Consider the following 22,568-nt stretch of genomic DNA (forward strand, 5'->3'; position numbering starts at 1 on the left):
AGGCCAGTTATCCTGAATGTGCAATTTTCCGTGGTAGAAGACTTGTCCCCTTTCAATGCCATCATGGGGCGCACATGGCTACATGGCATGAAGGTCATCCCCTCTACATAACACCAAATACTAAGTTGCCTAACTAAGGACGAAAAATTCAACCTCTATGGAAGCTAGCTGGCAACGCGCCAATGTTATCAGGTAGCACGCGAGTTTGAAGCCACCAACGATAACAAGCCACCCACAGAACTAGCGGGCTCTACTGAACAATAGCAATTACAGAGCCTGATGGAGAGAGATCCGTCGATAGTTGTCCCCCTACAGACCATACATCTCTCAGAAGAAAGTGATCACTTTACCTATGCTAGCTCTCTCCTAACACTAGAAGAGGTACGAGCCCTCGAATGAGTACTTAAGTAGAACATAGACATCTTTGCATGGACCCATTCTGACATGCTCGGGATCCACCCATCCATAGCCTCGCATCGGCTTAATATTATACCCTCATCACGACCTATTCGACAGAAAGTTCGACGTTTCCATCTAGATAGACAAAAGATCATTCAGGCTGAAGTAGACAAGTTGCTGACAGTTAGGTTTAAAGAAGTTGAGTATCTTAATTGATTGGAAAAAGTGGTCGTGGTCCCGAAAAATGGAGGAAAATGGCAAGTCTATGTCAATTACACTAATTTGAATGGCGCCTGCCCAAAAGATAGTTTTCTCTTGCCCTAGATAGATCAGATAGTAGATTCCTATTTTCCTTCCTATACGTTTTTTATAGGTACCGCCAAATTCCTATGTACTAACCAGATGAAGAGAAAACCGTTTTCATAACACCACACAAACTGTATTGCTATAGAGTCATGTCATTTGGGCTCAAAAATGCTGGAGCTACTTACCAAAGGTTGATGACAAAGATCTTCAAACCACTAATCAGACGCACAATAAAAGTATATATTGACGACATTGTAGTGAAGAGCAGAACCAGGGGTGAGCATGCTCAGCATTTAGAAGAAATCTTTCACTTAATGAGATGATACAACATGAAGCTTAATCTAGCCAAATGCGCCTTTGGAGTCAGCGCAGGCAAATTCTTGGGGTTCATGGTTACACAAAGGGGAATAGAAGTCAATCTAGACCAAATCAAAGTTGTCATGGAAACATTCGCCCCAAGTTGTAAAAAGGAGCTACAACATCTCACAGACCGTCTGGTCGTGCTAGGCCACTTCATAGCCCAATTTACAGACAAATTAAGGCCCTTCTTCCTCACATTGAAAGGAGCTAACTCGACAGGGTGGACAGGTGATTGTGAGCTAGCATTCAAGGAGATTAAACACTACCTCACACAACCACCCATTTTGAGCAGTCCTCAACCTGGTAAGCAATTGTACATGTACCTAACAATATCTGATTGTGCTGTCAACGCCGTTCTGTTTCACTACATGAAAGACAATGAGCAAAGGCTCGTTTACTATGTAAGCAAGCGATGGTTGACACGGAAACCCAGTACTCAAAGATGAAGCAAACAACCTTGGCCTTAAGAAGTGTCTCACGATAGCTCCGCCCCTATTTTCAAGCCCATCAAGTGACTGTACTCACGAATCAACCACTCAAAAGCATTCTGCACAAACCTGACCTATCAGGGAGAATGATGAGGTGGATCATTGAACTTAGTGAGTATGGGATTAAATTTTAACCTAGACTAGCAATGAAGGGGCAGGTCATGGCTGATTTCATAACTGAAACCACTTAGAAACTTCAGTAGTCTGTAGGCTCTCTCAAAAAAGGGTGGTGGATGCTGCACGTCAATGGGGCCTCCCGGGTCTCGGGATTCGAAATGGGTCTACTTTTACAATCACCAACCGGATAACAATTGGAGCAGGCTATCCGGCTCAAGTTCCCAGCCTCCAATAATGAAGTCGAGTATGAGGCAATCCTAGCCAAGCTAAACCTTGCTCTCACTTTGTTTGTTTCTAAGCTCGAAATATTCAGTGATTCCTAACTAGTTATTGGTCAGATTCAAAGGGAATACGAAGCCAAGGACAAACTGAAAATCTTTTGTCCGCTCATCTTAACAGTATAAATAAACAGGACCTTTAGCAAGGAAAGATCCAAGTGGTATAGCATATTCCAAAATGTTACACCCCATCAACCTGTAGGGCGAACCCCATTCAAGGTACGTCCTATCCATGCCCCGCAAAGGCCTAGAATCAAAAAGCCTAAACACTAGTCCTAAAAAGCCAACCTAAAGGGAAAGAGGCCCTAATCTAGCAAACATCATCGATGGTGACTCTTTTTCACAAAAAGACACAGATTCTGCATCCTACTCTTAGCGATGCCCCCGCTGCAACCCAGAAAGGCCATAAACAATCCCAAATAGCAATTAAGTGCAACATTGAAAGAAAAAAAACAAAGGATTAATGGCTTACCTAAAACCAGGGAAGCACCACTACTAGAAACCAAATTTCATCCCAAAGCAGAATTGTAACCGTCGAATGGACCACCAGGAAGATGGACCACCACCGAAGTTGCAGTAGAACCGATTGCAAGTGCTACCAGAGAAGGTAGATGGTAGGGGGCAATGAGAAGACAATGGTTGGAGGTGCAAAATGCAGAGGGGATAATGGAAGGAGGAAAGAAAACTCTGGGGATAGGAAGTGTCCAAATAAATCCCAAATGACAGGTTGTCAGAAAACGCACCCCGAAGCAACATGCCGCTTGACAAAACACCTCAATGGAAGTATCCCTCCTGTAAACAATTGAAACGTGTCTCACCCACACTGAGGGACTCCAAGAGACATTTTCAACCCATCCACCTCTGCCCAAACACAATTGCACATGCTGAAGGGGGCATTGTGGGGGCCTTATCCCACGTGTCCACCCACGAGTACTTCCATACGTCTGTCCACATGGCATCGTCCCAGATCACTTCTTTCATTACTGCTCGGACAACCTTCAAGGCATCCGAAAACATCTTGTCCGGACCATTTACGCCACCGAGTAGACCATATATCCTTGACAGTCTCAAATCCTCTTTGATATGTGAGACGATGGCTATCTAACATCGGAATGACTGATGGGATTCTTCCCATGCTTGCGTCCACATCAGTGGACTAGCATATCTAGTCGCAGACCGTCAACGAGATTAAAGGGACGACAAGTTGCATTATGACGTGCTGTCTGACACGGCCACCAGCTGCCTTGCAATTGTAATGATTGCCCTGTCGCTACTGCGGAATCATCATTACGACGTTGAGTCAAGGGTCGGGTCATCACTACTGTGCCCTCCACCTTTGAACACTGTAAAAACCTTACTGAAACAGAACACGGGGAGAGGCCAACACTGTGAGTTCTCTCACTTACTTTCTCTCTCTCAAGGGTTTCTATTCATTCCCAAAGTGTGACTTGAAAAAGCAAAAACCCAGATTCCGACACTAGAACTAGAGCTTTCGCTGCCACGTCTAAAAGAGGAATCCATCCTCAATTGACCATGACTACTTTCTATTGCTTCAACATATCCTATGATATGGAGCGAGCTATTCTCCCACCTTCCTAATCCTTCTCAATTTGCTATAAAATCCAAATAGTTGTTGGGGATTGAATCTTTCATGAACTCGTGAATTAACTAAGCAAGCTCGTGGGAAAAAGTAAATAGAAAAATAGATAGAATTACAATTCTGGTAGGTTGGCACATGGTATGGGATTTGACACGTTGCTAGAATAGAAAGAGGAAAATGATTGAGGGGTGAATTGCAGAGGCACACATGGCTTTCGTATTCATGGTTGCCATTTCTCAATCTGTGGCTGTTGCCTCCACTTGCACGTGAATATCAAATGCACTGTACATAGCCCGTAAAAATATATGATACTATGTTGCTGTTTATATACCATGGCCCCTTCTCTGCTCTCTATCTCTCAATCTCTCCTCTATCCTGGAATCGCTCCTCAACCGCGCTCTGGCAACCTTGATCGTCCACAGTTTCCTACTTGGGTGCTGCGATTTTTGGCTTTGCTGTTGGAAAGGGAACCGTGTCAAAAGTCTGCTATGAGAAGATGTGCGTGTTTGAACGTTCATAAAGATGAAAAGAGAAGAGTATGAATTGGGTTGATTTTGGTGTTGTTGATGGGTAAGTCTTATAATTAGATTTGAAATTGGACTCACTTTATTGACCTGTAAACTTGTATATGTATATATATTACGTGTGTATAGAGAGAGGGAAATGTGTATTTGGGTCAAAAATTCAATTTTTGTATTGATTTAGTCAGTTCAAATTTAGGGAAATTCATAAGCTGCAGGGTCTCTGTTTCCTTTGTTAATTACATTACTATTTCTTACCGTATCATAGCGAAGATTTTGGGGTGGGGGAGGATGTCAGGGGCGGGGCAAGCCGTGGAGCGGGTGGGGTTTGGGAAGATGGAGAAGAGGCGTGCATCTTCAGACTCAGAGTCAGAAACAGGGTGCTGCAACCCAGTGAGAAAGGGAGGGCCTGTGGGTATGGACCATGTTCTTTTGGCACTGCAAGAATCCAAGGAAGAGAGGGATGTTCGAATTCGAAGCCTTTTCAATTTTTTTGACTCGGCCAATCTCGGATATTTGGACTATGCCCAGATCGAGGGTGGCCTCTCTGCCCTTCAAATTCCTCCTGAGTACAAGTACGCCAAGGATCTTTTAAAGGTATGCGATTCCAATAGCGATGGGCGTGTTGATTATCAAGAGTTCCGCCGCTATATGGATGATAAAGAACTCGAGCTTTACCGCATCTTCCAAGCTATTGATGTCAAACACAATGGCTGCATTTTGCCTGAAGAGCTGTGGGATGCCCTTCTCAAGGCTGGTACGTTCTTTTCTATAATGCCCTTTCTTTCATCATCCAGTTATACTCCATAAGAGTTATTCCTAGTTTTGTGGTCAAAAGATGTTTCTTTTTTCATTTGAACCACTTGTACATGCTCCAAAAACTTGCTACAACAAAGTGTAAAAGCCATACATCTTTATTGGGTTGATTTTTCCTTTTTTTATAATTTAATTGAGATTCAACTTTTTCATATTTGGTATGATGATTAGCATCAAAGGTTTTCTGCCACTTGGCCAAACAGTCCACCTTTTGGAATTTTATACTGTTGATGATCTAAACTATGTGGTAGTTGCTTAGACATATCTGGTCACCCTCATTTTGCCAATCTGAAATACCTAGGAGTGGGATTTCAGAACCATTAGATTGGAAGAATGTCAATCTAACAAAGCCCTCAACCTGATTAGTTATAGTCCATTCCACCATATCTAAAACCATTTTCAAATTGCAGCAACGTTTCAGCTTTGAAAATAATAACCATGTTTATCCCTTTCCTATGGAATTTATCTCAAGACTACAATATGCTTGATTCTGTTAGGTTAAACTAGGCTGTGGCCTATACTAATGTCTGTCATGTTGTCTTGGCGTGCCTTCCTAGGAAAAGGTACTTCAAGCCTAATTCTTTTGGAAGGGATTTGATCCACATGAGTTCATTGTCTCCATGTGTTCCTGTCAAATGCATAATCTGCTCCATCAACATTGGCTCATATTTTCCCTTTCATAAAATCATATGCTCATGTAGGATTCTTTTTTCTCTCAAGCAGATTTTGGATATCCTAAAACCATTTAAGCTGTCTCTGGGTCTTTCTCTCTGGGTTAGTGCAGGAACAACTTGATTACGTCAGCTCCTATGTTAACTGCAGTAAGGATAAATATATCAACTATCTAGCAAGTGCTAATGTTCCCTTGGATGCTAGAGAGTTGCTCCACCATGGATTTTTCCGGGCACAGGCAATTATACTAGTCTCAAGTTCAAGAATATACTTCCATTGAGAAATAATTATTTCCCACTCCGACATTCCAGCTCCTTTACTGATTCCTTAGTTGATTTAAATCTTTAATCCAAAACTCATTACTTTCAGATCTACTCATATTCGTTTCCTATTGTTACCACCATGTCATCAATATCAATGTATTTAATAAGACTTCTAGTTTTACTTTTGGCTCCCTCTATATAGGTCATGTGTACTTTGGTGTATGGCTTCCTTCTTTATTTATAATATTTTCTTGCTTGCTAATAAAAAAAAATATGACTTCTAGTTTTATCATCCCAGTTTGATGAAGAGTATATGATCAGTTATGCTGCATATGTCAGAACTTGATTAATCCCCACTGAACTTTTCAAACCTCTAGGAACTACTCTGAAAGTAATTTCTTTGCCTGCTCAATTTCCTTCCCTTTCAGTATCTTGAATTTAGGTGGTGATATCGTATAAATTAACTGGAGACATTGATTGATCTTAGCAACAGGACCAATCACCTCTTGGTATTCCACCTCATATGGCTATATGAGACAATGTGAATCTTGCTTTGTTCATCCATGAACCATTTTATATATGGTTTACAGTAGAAGCTTATTCACACGCTACTGGTTCTTTTCCTTACAGAATATAAAAAAGAAGTCTAAAATTTTACTTTTTTTCCAAGGCTTGAATCACCTCGAGTTCATTCAACTCATGCTAGGATAAGGCTTCAATACATGCATGGAGCACTAAAAATAGATAGCAAAGATGAAAATAAGAACCACTTTGATAGGAAGAAATAGCGGGCACAAAATTAGATACACGGTATTTCTAGATACTTGTATCCCTTCATGAATAACAATTGGAAAGTTATGATTGATACTAGCTGGGCCAAAAGCACTAAGATCTATATGACTAGAAGGGCAGTTATTTGAGTCATTGTCTGAAGTAGGATAAGTGTGGGTAGTGATCTCATTTTAGGGTGATTTTGACTGTTAGTCCATGAATAGCTGTTTCTAAAATAGGCATCACTATAGTAGTAGGATTAGAGCTGGTACTGGTAGTGTTAGAAGGGAGTGGAACCAAGGGAAAAGGTATCTAGAAGCATCTCTTGTACTCAAAATGTTCTTCCCATGAGAAAAAGTATCTATTGGATGGACAAACTTGCTCAAAGAATGTGACACCATGGTGGTGAAGTAATTTTTTTCTGAAAGGATGAACCACTTGTAATCCATCTAAGTAGGTGAGTAACCAACAAAAGTATATCTAAGTGTTGTGAAGTTTAGCCAAACTGGATTCCATTGATGATACCAAGTTGGCTGCTTTGCCTTTTTTACCTCTAACAGAAAAAGAAGAGAAGAAAAAGGACAGAGAAAGGGAGGGGGTGGGGTATGGTTTGTTGAAGGATAGAATGAACATCTGGCTTCTTAACATTACTAGCATTATTTTTATTGAACAAGAAATACCCAGACTAATGTCACTAATCTCAACTTTAATATGTTATGAATGGAATGATCAAAACTTCTGATTTTTCTTCCTGTGCAACCTTGTTTAGGATGATATATCTGTATCATATTGTAATGTACGTAGGGACTGCACTGATTTTAAAAGATCCATATGGCACATATTCAATGAAGAGGGAACTTCTAGTGCTTTAAAGAATTTGTGTCTCTCCCCCTTTGTCAGGTATCCTTGGAGGTGCAGGTCCGGCAACAGTCATACCAGACAATACATCTCATATATATTCTTAAAATATGGGAAAACCATTGGCATTGTTTCATCATCTGCAATAGGGATAAGTAAAATAACTGCACCACTTAGGCCACATTAAGTTGAAGGTGCTTCAAAGATGTGGGAAAGCTAAAATACAATATGGTTGAGATGTTGAGAATTGATAAAATACAATCCAACAGAGGTTATGGTTGTAGGTAGTCTATGTATCATTTCCTTTGATCTTTTTAGGTCCTGACTTCGCCTCGATGGTTATGCCATGATGCGTGAAAAACCTATATATGATGATAGACTCCTGTTTATTTGTTACAGAATTGATCATAGATAAATTACTCTTTTATTTGGTTGTGTTCAATAGACCCATAATTCTGACCTTCATGTTACTCATCTCAAGAGAAATGTCAGAGCCAAGGCATAGCTAAAGTGAAAAAGAGGAATTTGTGTAACCAAACTCAAGTAGTCGGGGCTTGAGGCTCTGTTAGGTTGATTTTTGAGATGAGAAATCCTTTCTGGTGGTTGTCTGACTGCATTACAAAACATTTTATCTGAGCTGATAATGAATGAAGGTCCTAATAGTGAGATTTTTTCCTGACCCTTCACCTTCTTTGTCTTCATTTTCTTTATCTGTTATATTTTTATTTATTTATTTTATTTGGGATTTATTAGTGGATTGGCAACATGCTAAAGCAGTCCAGATATAATATTCTGTTATCCTAGTGTGCTTTGTGTGTGTGTAGCCTACAGATGAAATCTTTGGAACCATTTTCTTCTTTTAGCGCTCTTTGTTTTTTTTTTTTTTGGATTTCCATAGAGCTTTAGATACTACACCTGACTTATGGTATATGATGTCTGGACTTTTTTTTTTTTTATGTGCTTTCACTTGCCCTTTGAAATTATTTTCTTTTGCATGTATTTACATTATATGTAGAAAGTAAACAAGATTTATATATGTAATACAGCCCATCAGGGTGCCCAACTGGTTGGGGCAAATGCCCAGATGTGTGGTCAAGGCGCACGATCTTGGGTTCAATTCCTGCCGTGCCGATTGAATGCCCTGGATTACCTAGTGCTGATTGTGGTGGGTGCAATCAACCCCCTGAGGTTTGGAATTCCCATGGAAAGTCCAAAGGGCTTGGCCATGGAAGGTTTTCTCAGTTATAAAAAAAAAAAAAACAAAAAAAATCTATAATACGGGTTTTGAGACATGTTTATTTTTTTAGTATGTGTAGGAGGGATTTCCCAGTCAATGGTTTCCATTTTACAAGTTTTTTTCATCCTATAAGCAACAGCGGTGTCTCTTTTTTCAGGGATTGAAATTGACGATGAGGAGCTTGCCCGTTTTGTGGAAAATGTTGATAAGGATAACAATGGAATTATAACTTTTGAAGAATGGAGAGATTTTCTTCTGCTCTATCCCCATGAGGCAACCATAGAAAATATCTATCAGTACTGGGGAAGGGTATGCCTTGTAGATATTGGTGAACAGGCTGTTATTCCGGAAGGCATAAGCAAGCACGTACATGCAAGCAAATATTTGCTTGCTGGGGGAGTAGCAGGAGCTGCTTCTCGTACTGCAACTGCTCCTCTTGATCGCCTAAAGGTGGTTTTGCAAGTACAGACTACACATGCTCGCATTGTTCCAGCCATAAAGAACATATGGAAGGAAGGTGGTTTATTGGGGTTTTTCCGAGGTAATGGATTAAATGTTGTGAAGGTTGCACCAGAAAGTGCCATCAAGTTTTACACATATGAAATGTTTAAAAATGTCGTTAGAGATGCTAAAGGGGAAGCGAAGGATGATATAGGTGCTGCTGGCAGACTTTTTGCTGGTGGTATGGCAGGTGCTGTGGCACAAACTGCTATTTATCCATTAGATCTTGTGAAGACTCGGTTACAGACGTATACTTGTGAAGGTGGAAAGGTTCCTTATTTGAAAACACTGGCAAGGAATATATGGTTTCAGGAGGGACCTCAAGGCTTTTATAGAGGTCTTGTACCATCTGTTCTTGGGATCATACCTTATGCTGGAATTGACCTTGCTGCATATGAGACGTTGAAAGATATGTCAAAGACATATCTGCTTCATGATAGTGGTATGATCTTCTTTATGTTTGGCCTTAGCTTTTCGTTTTCTTCTCTTCCGGTTTTGTTTTTGCTTAATTATACACAAATATTTCATAAAAATGGCTTTCTGAAAATTTGCTTTTGCTCTAGAACCTGGACCTCTTGTACAACTGGGTTCTGGGACAATTTCAGGGGCTCTTGGAGCAACATGTGTTTATCCATTGCAGGTTATTAGAACAAGGTAAAATCTGGTGTTTGCATGACCTTGGCTACTTGTTTTCCAGTCTATCTGGAGTGGTTTTCTTCTGGTTTACCTGAACTAGTTTTGCATCATCTTTACATGTGCTTCTGTTGAGGATGACCCTATTGTTGCTTTTCAGAATGCAAGCTCAACGTACTAATACAGATGCTTCTTACAATGGAATGTCTGATGTATTTCGGAGAACCCTTCAACATGAAGGTTTTAGAGGTTTCTACAAGGGACTCTTTCCAAATCTTCTCAAAGTTGTGCCATCTGCAAGCATTACATATCTGGTTTATGAAACAATGAAAAAAAGTCTAGATCTTGATTAGGGAATGTAGTAAACGTGCCCAATGGCCACTAAGATGATTAAGCATTGGTATTACTGACGATGAAGATAACAAGGCATGAAGATATGAAGATACTAAAAATAAGATTACTAATCCAGTAGCTGATACACTGTTCAAATTACATGATAGGTGGTAATTACATGTGGGAGCACATGATTTTGTAGTGAAGAATGTTCTGGTTCCACATTTGGCTGAACTAATCGTTGAGAAACAAGAATACACTGTGAACTTCTGACTGCCAGGTCATAGATGGTCCTTTTCCTTTTCATTGTCATTTACACTTTACCTCCAATGTCCAAATGAAACAATCGATACTTGTTTGCCTCTTTACTTTTAAGCATGGTGAGGTTATATGAAAATCTTTAACTTATGTTCCTCATCTCCATTCTGGTAGAGGTACAGGAGGCAACACAAGTCTTTTATCTTTTGGATTTGTTATTAATGTGTGGATTTCATATCATTATTGGGGACAGCGAAATGACCTAACCTAAAAGGTCTGTAAAACTTTATATTATGTCCATGTACGTTAGATTTGTGTCAAAAGGATTGATGTAGCTAACTCCAGGTATGGTTGGGATGAGGTTTTTGGGTTTCAACTTTTAACTTATTACATCCAAACACGAAGGAGCCTCCTTTGAAGGACATGGAATGTATTTGATTAATGTTTTCATTGACCCTAGAACTTCATTTTTGATCTACTCACCAGTGCTCTTGCATTTTCATTCAACATTCTTTTGACTACCTTCCTTTTTAGGACATGGATTTTCTTTACCTAATGCCTGCAAATGTCCCTGGACATACTGTTCCTTTTAAGCTGTGAAATATTTTAGAAATACCTTTGGTTAATGCTCTCTGATCACTTATTTATTTATTTTTTTTTTAAGATTTGTGTTTCCTAAATTGTACTGATGCACAATGCAGCTGATGTATTGGAATGCTTTAGCCTTAAGAGTGATGGAAGGATCATTGTGGTGGTTCCATAATAACTGGGATTAAAATTCTTTCTAGGTTGAGCTCTATAAGATGCTCGGTTCTCGGCAGTGTCTTGTGATTCTTCCCTTTCAATTGAAGGGTTTTTCATTGATCTTTTCTGCTTATTCTCTGCTCGTGCTTGCTGATTTTCCACATGCATCCAGTCTTACTTTTATTACTCATGGATTCCCTCTTGATGGGATGGAAAGGATTAGACTATACTTCGTAGCAGAAAACCTTGTGCCTTATTCCTTTTATGGGACTGGTAAAATAGTAAGAGTTTGACCTTATTGGAGTCCCAGAAAATTTCAGGAACAAATAATCATCAGGATATCAGAATGCAATCCTAATTGGCACCTCAACAAACAATAGTTTATTCATTTCTTCAAAACCGTTCAGCTGCCCCCATATATACAAACCTGTCTTGGAGACCAATAATTGAGCGGTTGAGATTCATGCATGGATACAAATAAAAAGGGCTATGGAGGTTTCAGTCCTGCAGGTGCATCACTAGGACAGCAGTACGGTGGATCTACTCTTCCACTAGAGTGAGGGAAGGGGTTCTAATCGACCATGATACAAACATGAAAACTGAGTAGGAAGAAAGACAACATACATGAAAAAGGAGTCAAAGAAAGCAAACACTGAAAATGGCTTGGCATAGACTAGTTAATATGGAGACAACCCAGTACATGAATTGCCTTTTTCTTCCCTTTCTGTTGTAGATTTTGTCTTTGAATCGACAGCCAGTTTAAGCCAAGGAAGGAACGCTAGAAGTAAGAAAACCGGAAGAAAGGCTTGGCCTCCCCTTAGCCTCGATGACTTGCCTGTTTCCCCTTCACACCCCTATCAGAAGAGGTAGAAGGCACCCGCATCCCCATGTGGAGAAATTGCCAGCATTATCACCATCTTCTTCTTCTTTTTCCTCCACATCTCTCCGGATGTCACAATGCTTCAGAACTTCAATTAGAAACAGGTGAGGAGGACAGTGACAGTGTTGTTTGTTTCCTCCTATTTTCTCAAGTATATAAGGGCCTTCCAGCTTCCCCAACACATAGTTTTCAAAGAAAAAGAAAAACAGATCAACAGAGAGGATCACATTTGGAATGGTCCCCATATTCCATTATTCTCATATTGGGTCGTGTTTATCTCCACTAAGAATATTTTTATTCGTCTGCTTTACATAAATTACTCTGATCTCTACATCATTGCTATTTTTTTAAACTTGCGTTTTTTCCTTCTTTTGGAAGAGTGGAGGAGGGCCTAGTCATTCCCTGTGAAAAAAACAAAGCTAAAGAAAAAACGAATGAAAAAAAGTGATAACAGGTGGAGGGTGCCTTGTCTAAAGAAGTAAATGGAAGGATAAAGAATGGAAAGGCAGTTATACAACAAAATAGGGGCATTTTTAAGTGAGAATATTTAAGCAGATAAGCCTTTCTTTTTAAGGAGTAGAATCACTTTGCACCGTCCATTCTCAGTCTCTTACCCCATTCAAATACTTGAGAGAATCCATGTATTTAAAGGCGCTGATCCACTTGAGGTGCTAAATGCAGAATGATGGCTCTTTCTATCAATAATATATGTGTATCGATAAGTGATAAAGAACAAACAGACTCTGGACATCCTTGGAATAACTTATCCCATATTTCCATTATAATAATTTTCTGCTCTTGGCAAATTCAGAGCTGAAGACCATCCATCTTCCATCTAATGGTGGATTACCAGTGGGCCTGAAGATTTTTTCTGATCTATGAAGCTGCAGGCCCAGAAAATACAGAAATGTGGGAAAGTTAATTATAGATTCATGGGAACATAGATCTAATTGGTATGGAGTAGAGTGGAGATGATGGCAAATATGCAATGCCAATTGCCAAGAAGGTTAGCGATTTTTGTGTGTTTGGGCATGCAAAAGCATATATAGATGGAGGAGAAAGGAAGAAAGAGGAGATATTGGTATGACAGAAGATGAGAAAAGAGGATGGGAGTGATGGTAATACTATAGTCAACACAAGTGAGGCGATTAATGCGATAAGGCAATGCAAAAGCCTCAAACAACTCCACCAGGTTCATGCTCATACCATCACCACTGGCCTTTCACGGGGTTTACACCATTCTTCTCTGCTCCTAACCAACATCCTCACTGCCTTCACCGCTCTTCTCCCCACCACCAACGCCTCTCCAACTACTCCAGCAGCTCTTACAGGCTATGCCCTTTCAGTCTTCAATCGCATCCCAAACCCATCAACCTTTGGCTACAACACCATGATTCGAGCTCACACCCTCCTCTCCTCCCCTCTCGCTGCACTTGTCATTTTTGTCCGCATGCGCCGCCTCTCTGTCCCACCGGACACTCACACCTTTCCCTTCTGCCTCAAAGCTTGCTCCCTTCTCCCTGCGCTCTCCCTCGCGCAAACGCTTCATTCCCAAGCCTTCAAGTTTGGATTTGGGGCCGATTTATTCGTCTGCAACACCCTTATTCATGTCTACTCTGTCAATAAGCATCTGCATCATGCATGCCAAGTGTTTAACGAGACTTCCCTGAAAGATGTCGTCTCATATAATGCATTGATTGGTGGCTTTATTAAGGTTGGCGACACTGACCGTGCACGTCGGCTCTTTGATGAAATGCCCATCCGAGATGCCGTGTCCTGGGGCACCCTCTTAGCTGGATATGCCCAGAGTGGGGACCTCTGCATGGACGCAATTCAACTCTTCAATAGAATGCTCATTTCTACCGTGCGTCCTGATAACATTGCACTGGTTTCTGCTCTCTCTGCTTGTGCACAGCTTGGGGAGTTAGAACAAGGCAAGTCTATACATGTCTACATTAAGCAGAATAGAATCCCAATCAATGCCTTCTTGTCCACAGGCTTGGTGGACTTGTATGCAAAGTGTGGATGTATTGAAACTGCTAGGGAGATATTCGAGTCAAGCCCGGACAAGAATTTGTTCACATGGAATGCCTTGCTGGTCGGGCTTGGCATGCATGGGCGTGGCCATCTATCACTGCATTACTTCTCCAGAATGATAGAGGCTGGAATCAAACCAGACGGTGTGAGCTTCTTGGGAATTCTTGTGGGGTGCGGCCATGCAGGTCTAGTCTGTGAAGCCCGAAAATTTTTTCAGGAGATGGAAGTTGTCTATAGAGTCCCTAGGGAGCTCAAGCATTATGGTTGCATGGCGGACTTGCTTGGGCGGGCTGGTTTGATCAGAGAGGCAATGGAGATGATTGAGCGCATGCCAATGGGGGGAGATGTGTTTGTGTGGGGTGGTGTGCTTGGCGGATGTAGGATACATGGGAATGTTGAGATTGCAGAGAAAGCAGCTGAGAATGTGATGGCTTTAAACCCTGAAGATGATGGAGTCTACTCGATCATGGCTGACATCTATGCCAACGCAGGCCGATGGGAGGATGTTGCAAGGATAAGGAGGTTGATGCATAGCAGACAGGTCAAGAAGAACCCCGGTTGTAGTTTGGTTCAATTGAACTAAAGGCGTTTTCCTTGGTTTTGTTGCAGGGAGTGCATCCTCTTCTTACATCCTTAATGGGATGGAGAGGGAAAAAGGAATATCAATTTCAAGCATCATGGCATGTAACGCAAGTATATATGGTTCTGCACTTCTGTTGTTTTATCGTTTAGTATATGCTTTAACTTCATATATGTTTACTTTAAGAAAAACCATGTTTGGTGGGTAAAAAGAAATTGAGAAAAATAAAGAAATTAAAACAATTTTGCGTTCTGCCGAACTTGAAATGTTAATAAATAGAGAACGGGATCCCACCCTAATGCAATTTAGCAACGACGGTCCCACTGAAATTTGATTGGATAAGATACACTCCCTATGGCTCCTTTCAGAATGTTCTAGCTGCTGGCGTCTGGAGCTCGCCCGATCCATTACCCGTAACCAGAGGCAGTTTTAATAATAATATTGTGAAGACATGACGTGCTGCTTCAAGAGGCTTCCACGAGGAGGTTATCTTATGAATCCATGACAAGTGTCCTTCAGCTGTTCCTGACGTGGCTCCAGAAGCCTCCTTTCCGGTTATATATATAGCAGGGAACCGAAAGGTTGCTTTAACATAGGCTTGGAATCGCTTCGCTTCAAAGTCTGATATTGATTTGCCGAATTGCCGTGTTAAGTTATCACTCTCTCTGTATTGCAAGATGATGGGTTTCAGCGCTACTAGGGTGGGTTCCTTGTCTCTCTTCGTTGTCCTCCGTCTCTTGCTGTCTAGCAACAAAGTGGTTGTTATTATATATGTATGTATGTTGTAGGGTAACTTGAGATCCATGGTGAACCGCTTAAGAGGAAGCCATTACACGTTCGCCACATCAACCTCGCCAAAGATGAGGGCCTATGCTCCCACTGCCGACTTCGGCAACGTCCAACACAGTGAGCTAAGGTGATCAGCCTGCAATATTGACTGTTTAAGTGGGCATAGGATAGAGACAGCCTAGCTCTAAGTTGTTGAGGTTTTGATTAACTTTTAATTTGGGAATGGATTGAGCAGGGGAATGAAAGGGGATTTTGTACCTGTATACGTGGCGATGGGGATGATAGCGATGTCAGTGACGCTTGGGCTTTGCACGGCGATGCACGAGCTGATGTATTGCCCGGCGGTGCACTTAAGGAAGAGCAGGAGGGAGACTCTGCCGGAGGTGGAGGACCCTGATACTGTAGTTGATGAGGGTGACAAGTTCGTCAAAAAATCCTTGCTTAGAAAGGTGGCCCACGTCCAGAAGCTTGAACTTGTCCCTCATCCCATCGAAGAAGACCCTCTCGCACGGTGACTACATTATCCATTTTCTTAATTAATTTCCTTGCTTTTTTATTAGGCATTCTTTGTTTATTTATATTTTACACAGAGGCAGGGTCAGCAAACAATTTCTTGACCCTTCCTACTAATACTCTGAATTAATTGTGCAGGCCGCCGCGCGCAGTGACACTCAAGTCAGTGGGCATAGATCCAAAAAGCCACTAAGTGCTCCTGGAGCAGGGGAGTATTCATTTTGGCTTGTAATACAATGTATGGCTCCTCATGACAACATATGACATGAGGATTCGTCTGCGTCTGTAAACTACTGTGATTATATCGGTAAAAATAAGAGTGTTGCTTCTGTGCATACAACTATAGCATCGTCCTTGCAAAGAAAATCTTCTGGTTTGCATACATTTGTGTGCCCTGTAAGGTCTAGCCGCATCACTGGATTAGTGTAACTCTCCAAAATCCTCCACACAACTACTCCCTCAAGAGTCTCGGGCTGTGAAAGCATGTTTAGTACCAATCATACTTTCCAACTGTGGGAAGTGACAATAATATTTGTTGGGGGTTGAAATTTTGAGGGAGCGAAGATGAATCCCTTAAATGATATTGATATTCTTTGCAAATATTCTTTCTTCGGCACTCCAGGGCAGAGCTGGATCTAAAGGCAACCTCAAAAAATGATATTAATCATAAAATATGACTTGAGAAAAGTAAATGAAAAAAGCAACCCTTGCAGTGCACAAGGTTTGTAAGGTTCAGTGTGCCCCCCATGGAGTTCTTGTCTTCTAGAATGGCAAGGTGCCACCTGGATTCACTACATTGACACATCAAACGAGGAAATGGAATTCATCCACCGTAGTTTTCAATTATAGTTGGCCATCTTTTTACTCCTTGGCATGATTCAATTCTGGTCACTGACTTGAGAAAATATATCCATAGCAATGCAACAGCAAATGGATCAGCATCAACAACTTCCATCCAGTAAGAACATCATAAGACCTGTCCGAATTAATTTTATTTTCATCACTGTTCTTGATGATCTAAGATACCTGGATCAAACCCTTTGGACTGAAGAGCCTTGTTGATGCTAATCATCGTCTCATATATGGCACCCATTTCAGGATGTGAACGATCTGCAACAAAAAGCTCATGAACAAGGCCATCTATTTCAACAAGAGAACAGCCCGGCTGCTTCTTGATTCTTTGAGTAGCCATATCTTTCCTCACCCTCTTCACATCACCCCACCTTGAGGCTGAAGCATAAACGTTAGACAAAAGAACACGAGCACCGCACCTTCTTGGTTCCAATTCCTCAATTTGTTTGGCTGCAAACTCTGCCAGTTCTATATTCCCATGATTCCGACAGGCAAAAAGCAGGGATCGCCATATAACCACATCAGGTTGAATGGGAAGTGTCCGGATGAACTTCTCGGCCTCAACCAATAGGTTAGCGCGGCCAAGAAGGTCAACCATACAACCGTAGTGTTCAATACCGGGAGTGAGGTTGTAAATTTGAGTCATGGCATTAAAATAATAAAGGCCCTTATCCACAAATCCACCATGGTTACAAGCACACAACACGCCAAGGAAGGTGATCTCATTCGGCCTGATATCAGAAATCATTTCCATTTGTGAGAACAAGTGCAGTGCTTTATCAGACTCTCCATTCATGGCAAGCCCAGAAATCACTGCAGTCCATGAAAATATATCTGGCTGAGTCAACCCATGAAAGATTTCAAGTGCTTTTTGGATATCTCCACACTTCGAATACATACCTATCAAAGCGTTCCTCGCGTTGAGGTCCATCTCAATGCTGTTTCTTTCACAGTATAAATGAATCCATCTCCCCTGAGCCAGAGCACCCCAATGACCGCATGCCGAAAGGACACAAGCAATTGTTGCTGCATCTGCTGCAAACCCACCAATCTGCATTTCCCTGAACAACTCAATTGCTTCCTTAAATAGATCCGATTGGGCATACCCAGCTATCATAGAAGTCCAACACACTGTATTTCTATGCGGAATTCTGTCGAAAACCTTTCGAGCGTCCTCTATCTGCCCACATTTAGAGTACATATCGATCAAAGAGGAGCCCACAAAAACGTCTAAAACGAATCCACTTCCCGTAAATAACCCATGAATTTTCTTACCCAAATCAAGTAATCCAAGCCTTCCACAAACAGAAAGAGCACTCACTAGAGTGACCTCGTCCGGACTTTGAGAACCATCGCCCAACAACTCCCAAAAAGCCTTCAACGCTAGCTCGTAGCGATGGCTCTGCAGATACCCAGAGATCATACTATTCCAAGATACTACATCTCGAACTAAAGCCGGAAGCATATCAAACACGGCACGAGCTGCTTCAACCGCGCCACAAGAAGAAAACGCAGATATGAGCGCATTTTGCACGAAAACATCCAGATGGACCCCCAATTTAAGGGTGGAAGAATGAATTTCACGCCCTTTGTGGAGAAGGGAGAGTCGAGCGCAAGCTTGGAGGACGAAAGGGAAGGAATAGTTATCTGGTAGGGTGCCATTGCGCAGCATAAGATTGTAAAGAGCAATTGTTTCTGCGGGGAAGGAGCTGCGAGAGTAGGCTCTGAACATGAAATTCCAGGAGAAGACATTAGGCTTATGAATTTGAAAGAAGAGGGTGCGAGAAAAGGCGAAATCATGATCATGGGAGAGAGAGTAATAGAGGAGTTTACTGGACACCACGGGGTCTCTGAAGACGCCTGATGCTATGGCATGAGACAAAATTTGGTTGAAGGAGCGGGGATGTGACAAATTTTGCAAGAGAGATAGAGAAAAGTTGTGGTACGACTGTCTATAGCCCCATGCCCAGCCCCATGGTCTTCTCCTGGGAATGGAAATGGAAATGGACGGAAGGAGGAGCATTTACCCACTGCCTGAGGCCTGTGCTGAAGGCGTCGTCACCCTCCTCATTCACTCAAACCCTGGAAACCAAATGAACTTCAAACATGATTCTTATATACATGTTAAGTATTTAACGGCTGCTACATCTACTAGTGTACCGACCCTCAAAATTAGAGACTGGTATAGTCCTCGACCGTGGTTTCCACGAGACTGGTATAGTCCTCGACCCTTGTTTCGCCGTAGATTTAATCGGTTTAAAGATGAAATAATAAATTCTAATATTAAAATTTTTTATCATTTCAAGTATTTATATATACATTTTAAAATAAAAAATAATTTTACAAAAAATAAAATAAAATAAAACAAAATAAATAATAAAAAATTAAATGTCTAAAATTAGATTTTTAAAGATCGTTTTAATCAAATAACTCTTTTGTTTTATTTGATTTGTAATAAAAGTCACTTTTTGAGAAAGAAAAAAAAATCTAAATCTATATTACTTTAGAAATATACATCAAATTAGTGGGAGCCAAAGTAACACTCATATATTATTTTATTATTTTTTGTATGTGGAAACTACAATTAATGATTATTATATTAACATAAACAAATAAATAAATAACGAAATGGGCGGTGATGAGGTCAAAAGATTAATTTAATGAATATTTTCAAAAGTAATTTAGATTGCAATTTTTTTTTTCTCAAAAATGATTATTTTCCTGGAAAATTCTTTATTTTATGGTCCAAAGTACTTCTTAGCTGCATTGCTTATTCTAATTTCTCTTATAAGTAAAAGTTTGTTTGTTCTAATTCCTTTTACTAGCAAAAACATTTCAAGTTGGGCAATAGTTAGTACTTTGGAATATATCTTGTTCATATTGCAATTGATATTGAAGAAACTCAAATTCTTCATAAATAACTAACTTTTTATTCCATCATTAACTAGATACAAAGAGGAAATATTGAGAAGGATTTTGCCAAGACTAGGATTTCCCCTTTCTTTGTTGCCTATGTCTTTTTTATAAGCACTCTTTACATGGAGAAGCAAGCTTTTTTTGCTATGCCATTGCAACACTCTACCACAAGCTGTCAAAAGTGGTTGAAGACTTCTTTTCAGCATTAGGTAGGAAAGGAGGTTGGTTCTAAAGGTCGTTTCTTGTGAAGGACCTTACTCATAGGTGAGGTGATTTTTTGTATCTTCAACACCCCAAACCTCCACTTCTTCTAGATGAAGGACTTGAAGAGTGGACACAATTTCTCAAGAAAATAATATAAAGAAATGGTGGTTATCTAAGCGATGGTTTCTTGTGTTAGTTTTCCTTTGAAAAAGCGGGCTTGAAAGGCTAAGTTATTTGTTTTTAATGAATCATCTCTAGTCAAGTAGTTTTCTAGAGATGTTGAGTTTTCCCAAGCCTAGTTTGGGAGTCATATTAGAGTGAGAAGTTTATTTGAACTTGATTGAAAGTTGGTGTGGAGATATTTGCTTTGAGTTTAATTTGGTTCTTATAGTTGTGCCAAGAGTTCTATGGGATAGTTCCTAGTGGATTTAGCTCAAGTTTGAGGATGGGGGTTAGCCCAAATATGACATTTGAAGTAGTTTCTTTTCTTGTAATTAGCCTCTTTTAGCTTTTTGTTTGTACTTAGTTGTTTGATGCTAAGTATACTAATATGATAGAGATGTCAAAAGAGTTAAGTTGATGTTAAGATAGTTTCTAACGTTGTAGTCGAAATTGCTTGGGAAATACATGATGTAACTGTTAACATGGATAAAAATTTTGGTAAATATTGATGATATATCGCTGATATATTGTGTATCAGGAGGCGTAAAAATGATATCGGGTGGTGATATAATGAATAGACGATATTTCGAAAAAAAAAATCATAAAAAATCATTGATATATCGATATATGACGATAAATGACATTTTTTCCATTTAATCCTCGTTGGTTGTGTTTTATCGTTGATATTTCAACGATAGATCGTTAAATTTTTTGGCCTTTTTTTATTAAAATCGCCCAAAATCCTCCATAGCCTGCCCTGCACGTTTCACACTGTTATGGGCCCCAGGTCACGTCATCTAGCCCAGCTGCTTCAGTCGACCGCCCATTGCGTTAGTCGGCTCTAGGTCATGTCATCTAACTAGCTACCCAACATGCGCGCATCAAGCGTTGCTATTGGGAAAACTAAATTTTAAAAAGTAAATGTTAGAGGAGGGGAATGCTATGTCATCCACCCAACTTATTTTTTTGTTATTTATTGACATGTCGTTATATATATAACATTAAAATTACTTATACATGTACTATGATTCTTTTTATGTCATTAAATATATCTGTAGTTCAGGGTCTGCTTTGTTGCAGCCAAGTTTGACAGGTGTCATCACCTTAGGTGGCCATGTGTCACTCCGAGACGGGCTGTGGTGGAATCAAAGTAGTGGTTTTGAGAACCACTAGAGGAAGGACACTTGGAGGAATGTTCTAGAAGGAGGAGCGTATTTGTTTTTTTTTTTTTTTGTTCTGTTAGGATGTTGCCAGCTGCATGTGAGAGGGAGTGGAGGCTGGCAGCTGCAGGGAGGTGGTGTGGTCTGGCCGTTGGGGGATACGGATAGCTGGCAGCTGCAGGAGACAGAGGTGGTCCGGGGGTGCTGCCGTTAGAGATTTTTTTTAGAGAGCAGAAGAGGAGGGTGGCGGAGATCTGCAGGGGCAGAGAGCTTTTGTTTGGTTTTTTTGGGAGGAAGATTCAGAGAGTGTGTTTTTCCAGAGAAAAATGAGAGGAAGAGGATATTTTTCAGAGGAGAGACGTTTTCTGGGGAGAGTTTTCTTTCTGAGAGTTAGGGTGATAGCCATTTTTCTGCTGTGAGGAGAGTGGTTTCCTTCCCGGAGTTTGGCTGGAGAAGGGAGGGATTCACATTCAGAGACGATTTTCTTGCTTGAGAGTCAAGTTTTTGCTACTGGAGGAATATTCAGAGAGTGGAGCTAGCTTGGGAGAAAAAGCTTGCTGGTGAAGAAGTCTTTTGCTAGTTTCAGGTAAATCTACCTTGAGTTTGGTAAGTTCCCGTTCCTTAATGTGTTGTTCTCTTCTTTACTGATCTATGAGCATAGCTTTGATTGTTTGCTGTGGACGTCAAGGGCCACAGGTTTGCTTGGGTTAAATGTGATTATCTGCTCTTCCATGCTCTATTCTGTTTTCTCCTTATGTTCTTGATCTTTTCCCCCACCATGGCGGGATTATCCTTTTTGGGTTTGAGTTTGATGTTTGACAGCTTGTGTTGAAGACTTCCCGTTTGTCCACTCATCCTGAGCTCGTTCATCCTTCATTGAACGGTGCTTTATCTAAATGTTTCTTGAATCTTGTGTTTTTTTTACTCTGTTTTTTTAAGCGATTTCATTTCCCATACCTCTCTGCTCTCATGGAACTGGTTACGGAAAGTTTTGATTCATATTTTACTACCCGAGACCATCAGCACCAGTGGCTTTAAGAAGGTGATGTTCTCTGGAAAAGACGTATAGAATAAGACCCAGTTCTTGATTGTTGTAGCATCTGTCATGGCAAGCTCCAGTTATATTTCAGAATAATTTCATGGCTCCCGAGAGACTCCTCTTCAAGGTGGAGAATACCGTCATCCTGTCATGAGACCCTTACTGCACAACAAGAGGGTGTAGTGCTGCCATGCAAGTTCCCTGGGTTTGAGCTCTTCATTTTTCTGGAAGGTGTGATGTTTGTCGATGTGGACGGCCTAACTGCTCACATTACATGGTAT

At 40.7% G+C, this 22,568-nt stretch overlaps 4 protein-coding genes across 5 annotated transcripts; 3 read left to right on the forward strand and 1 right to left on the reverse strand.

Moving 5' to 3' along the window:
• Positions 1 to 3,770: 3,770 nt before the first annotated feature.
• Positions 3,771 to 10,561, forward strand: LOC117904288 (calcium-dependent mitochondrial ATP-magnesium/phosphate carrier protein 2-like). 2 transcript variants are annotated; one of them, XM_034816814.1, is made up of 4 exons: positions 3,771 to 4,118; positions 8,844 to 9,629; positions 9,751 to 9,841; positions 9,981 to 10,561. In XM_034816814.1, exons 1-4 carry the CDS (start codon positions 4,115 to 4,117, stop codon positions 10,171 to 10,173), a joined length of 1,074 nt encoding a protein of 357 aa, XP_034672705.1. In that variant the 5' UTR covers positions 3,771 to 4,114; the 3' UTR covers positions 10,174 to 10,561. The 2 variants fall into 2 exon arrangements, with proteins under 2 accessions (XP_034672705.1, XP_034672704.1); XM_034816813.1 differs by lacking the exon at positions 3,771 to 4,118 and adding an exon at positions 4,369 to 4,826.
• Positions 10,562 to 10,954: 393 nt separating this feature from the next.
• On the forward strand, positions 10,955 to 16,291 carry LOC117904287 (pentatricopeptide repeat-containing protein At5g61800). The gene is made up of 4 exons (XM_034816812.1): positions 10,955 to 15,353; positions 15,441 to 15,568; positions 15,677 to 15,952; positions 16,093 to 16,291. The coding sequence occupies exon 1, from the start codon at positions 13,129 to 13,131 to the stop codon at positions 14,653 to 14,655; it is 1,527 nt and encodes a 508-aa protein (XP_034672703.1). The 5' UTR covers positions 10,955 to 13,128; the 3' UTR covers positions 14,656 to 15,353; positions 15,441 to 15,568; positions 15,677 to 15,952; positions 16,093 to 16,291.
• LOC117904225 lies at positions 15,456 to 16,147 on the forward strand. Its single transcript, XM_034816732.1, has 3 exons — positions 15,456 to 15,568; positions 15,677 to 15,952; positions 16,093 to 16,147. The coding sequence occupies exons 1-3, from the start codon at positions 15,456 to 15,458 to the stop codon at positions 16,145 to 16,147; spliced, it is 444 nt and encodes a 147-aa protein (XP_034672623.1).
• A 303-nt stretch (positions 16,292 to 16,594) lies between the features above and the next one.
• Positions 16,595 to 18,941, reverse strand: LOC117904285 (pentatricopeptide repeat-containing protein At1g08070, chloroplastic-like). Its single transcript, XM_034816811.1, has 2 exons — positions 17,707 to 18,941; positions 16,595 to 17,619 (listed from the first exon to the last, which is right to left on the reverse strand). Exons 1-2 carry the CDS (start codon positions 18,827 to 18,829, stop codon positions 16,955 to 16,957), a joined length of 1,788 nt encoding a protein of 595 aa, XP_034672702.1. The 5' UTR covers positions 18,830 to 18,941; the 3' UTR covers positions 16,595 to 16,954.
• Positions 18,942 to 22,568: the final 3,627 nt, after the last annotated feature.

The sequence above is a fragment of the Vitis riparia genome, chromosome 17 (assembly GCF_004353265.1).
Source record: "Vitis riparia cultivar Riparia Gloire de Montpellier isolate 1030 chromosome 17, EGFV_Vit.rip_1.0, whole genome shotgun sequence".
Taxonomy (NCBI): Eukaryota; Viridiplantae; Streptophyta; class Magnoliopsida; order Vitales; family Vitaceae; genus Vitis; species Vitis riparia.